Genomic DNA, 1134 nt, shown 5'->3' with positions numbered 1-1134 from the left:
AAAAAAAAAAAAAAAAAAAATTAATACCGATAAGTAGTTTCACGGAACATCGTCATTCTGAATCTTATCAACCCACAAGAAGCATATTTTGGCAAATCTTTCAATTCATCTAAGGAAACGTATCTTTTCATTAGTACGAGTCAATTATTTATATGATTTATTTATTTCTGTATTAATACGTTGCAATTAATACGGGGATTAATACCTGGGATAGTAAGGCCAACACACTTGCAGAAGACATCTGAGTTATTATTTTGTATATTTTTGATAAATATTATAGGGCCTTTAGTTTTGGTAAAATCTCCAATTGCGCAGCCAAAGATTCGTATTTCGAAGAGTTTCATAAGAGCTAATAATTTAGGAATTTTTCTAATCTTCAATTAGATATATTATTTCAAAAATAACAAATATATGCGTTACCAAGACCGATGTCTCTTTTAGAAGTGATGGCCATTAAACTTTCTAACATCTGTCTATTTACAGTTTCCCCGATCACGGAAGCATATTTCAAAATAAGTTGATCAAGAGGTGTCAATGAATCGAAAAGCTTCAATATCATAACTGATATAAATATTTTCTGTTATTCTTGATATTTTTTATTATTATTTATCGATACGATGCCAATAATAAATGAATTATTTTTTTTCTACCATCCATCGTAATTTCAGAATTTTCCTCCTCATACGTGAAACTTTTCGACATGCTGCAAACGGCGATCTTAGTTTCCTCAGGATCAATACTCAAATGTCTACGCATATTTACCGTCTTTGTTATCACAGGCTTGCTTTCCTGAAGTAAAATATTATTATTCGATTATTAAGGAGTATTAAGGATAAACGTTTGACCAACGAAGAACATACCCTATAACTAGCCATGTACATCTGCCATCTATCATCGCGAACATCTTTAATTTCATCTACGTGCGAAACGAATCTGATGAAAATTTCGTGGAATTAGTATTATGCATTAGTATTTATGCATTACGCATGAGCATTGATTTTCAAATACACCTTTTCAACATATATGCAGGAGGTAACACGTAACCTTTATTATTCGCTTCTCTTCTCGTTATATGTACTATTTCTATATCTCCAACTTGAAGAAGACTCAATAGATAACTTTCGATCCAACCAG

General features: G+C 31.3%; 1 protein-coding gene across 1 annotated transcript in view; it reads right to left on the bottom strand.

Annotated features, from left to right (window-relative positions):
- Positions 1 to 1134, bottom strand: part of LOC102681012 — an 8242-nt gene that overhangs the window by 3228 nt on the left and 3880 nt on the right. The window contains 3 exon segments of the mRNA XM_031515377.1: positions 206 to 349; positions 651 to 784; positions 1038 to 1134. The exon segment at positions 1038 to 1134 is cut by the window's right edge and continues 7 nt beyond it. Of these exon segments, the coding sequence (XP_031371237.1) occupies positions 206 to 349; positions 651 to 784; positions 1038 to 1134 (375 nt within the window).

This window comes from Apis dorsata, unplaced genomic scaffold (genome assembly GCF_000469605.1).
Source record: "Apis dorsata unplaced genomic scaffold, Apis dorsata 1.3 scaffold_68, whole genome shotgun sequence".
In the NCBI taxonomy this organism is placed as follows: Eukaryota; Metazoa; Arthropoda; class Insecta; order Hymenoptera; family Apidae; genus Apis; species Apis dorsata.
This window is presented reverse-complemented; position numbering and strand designations above follow the sequence as displayed.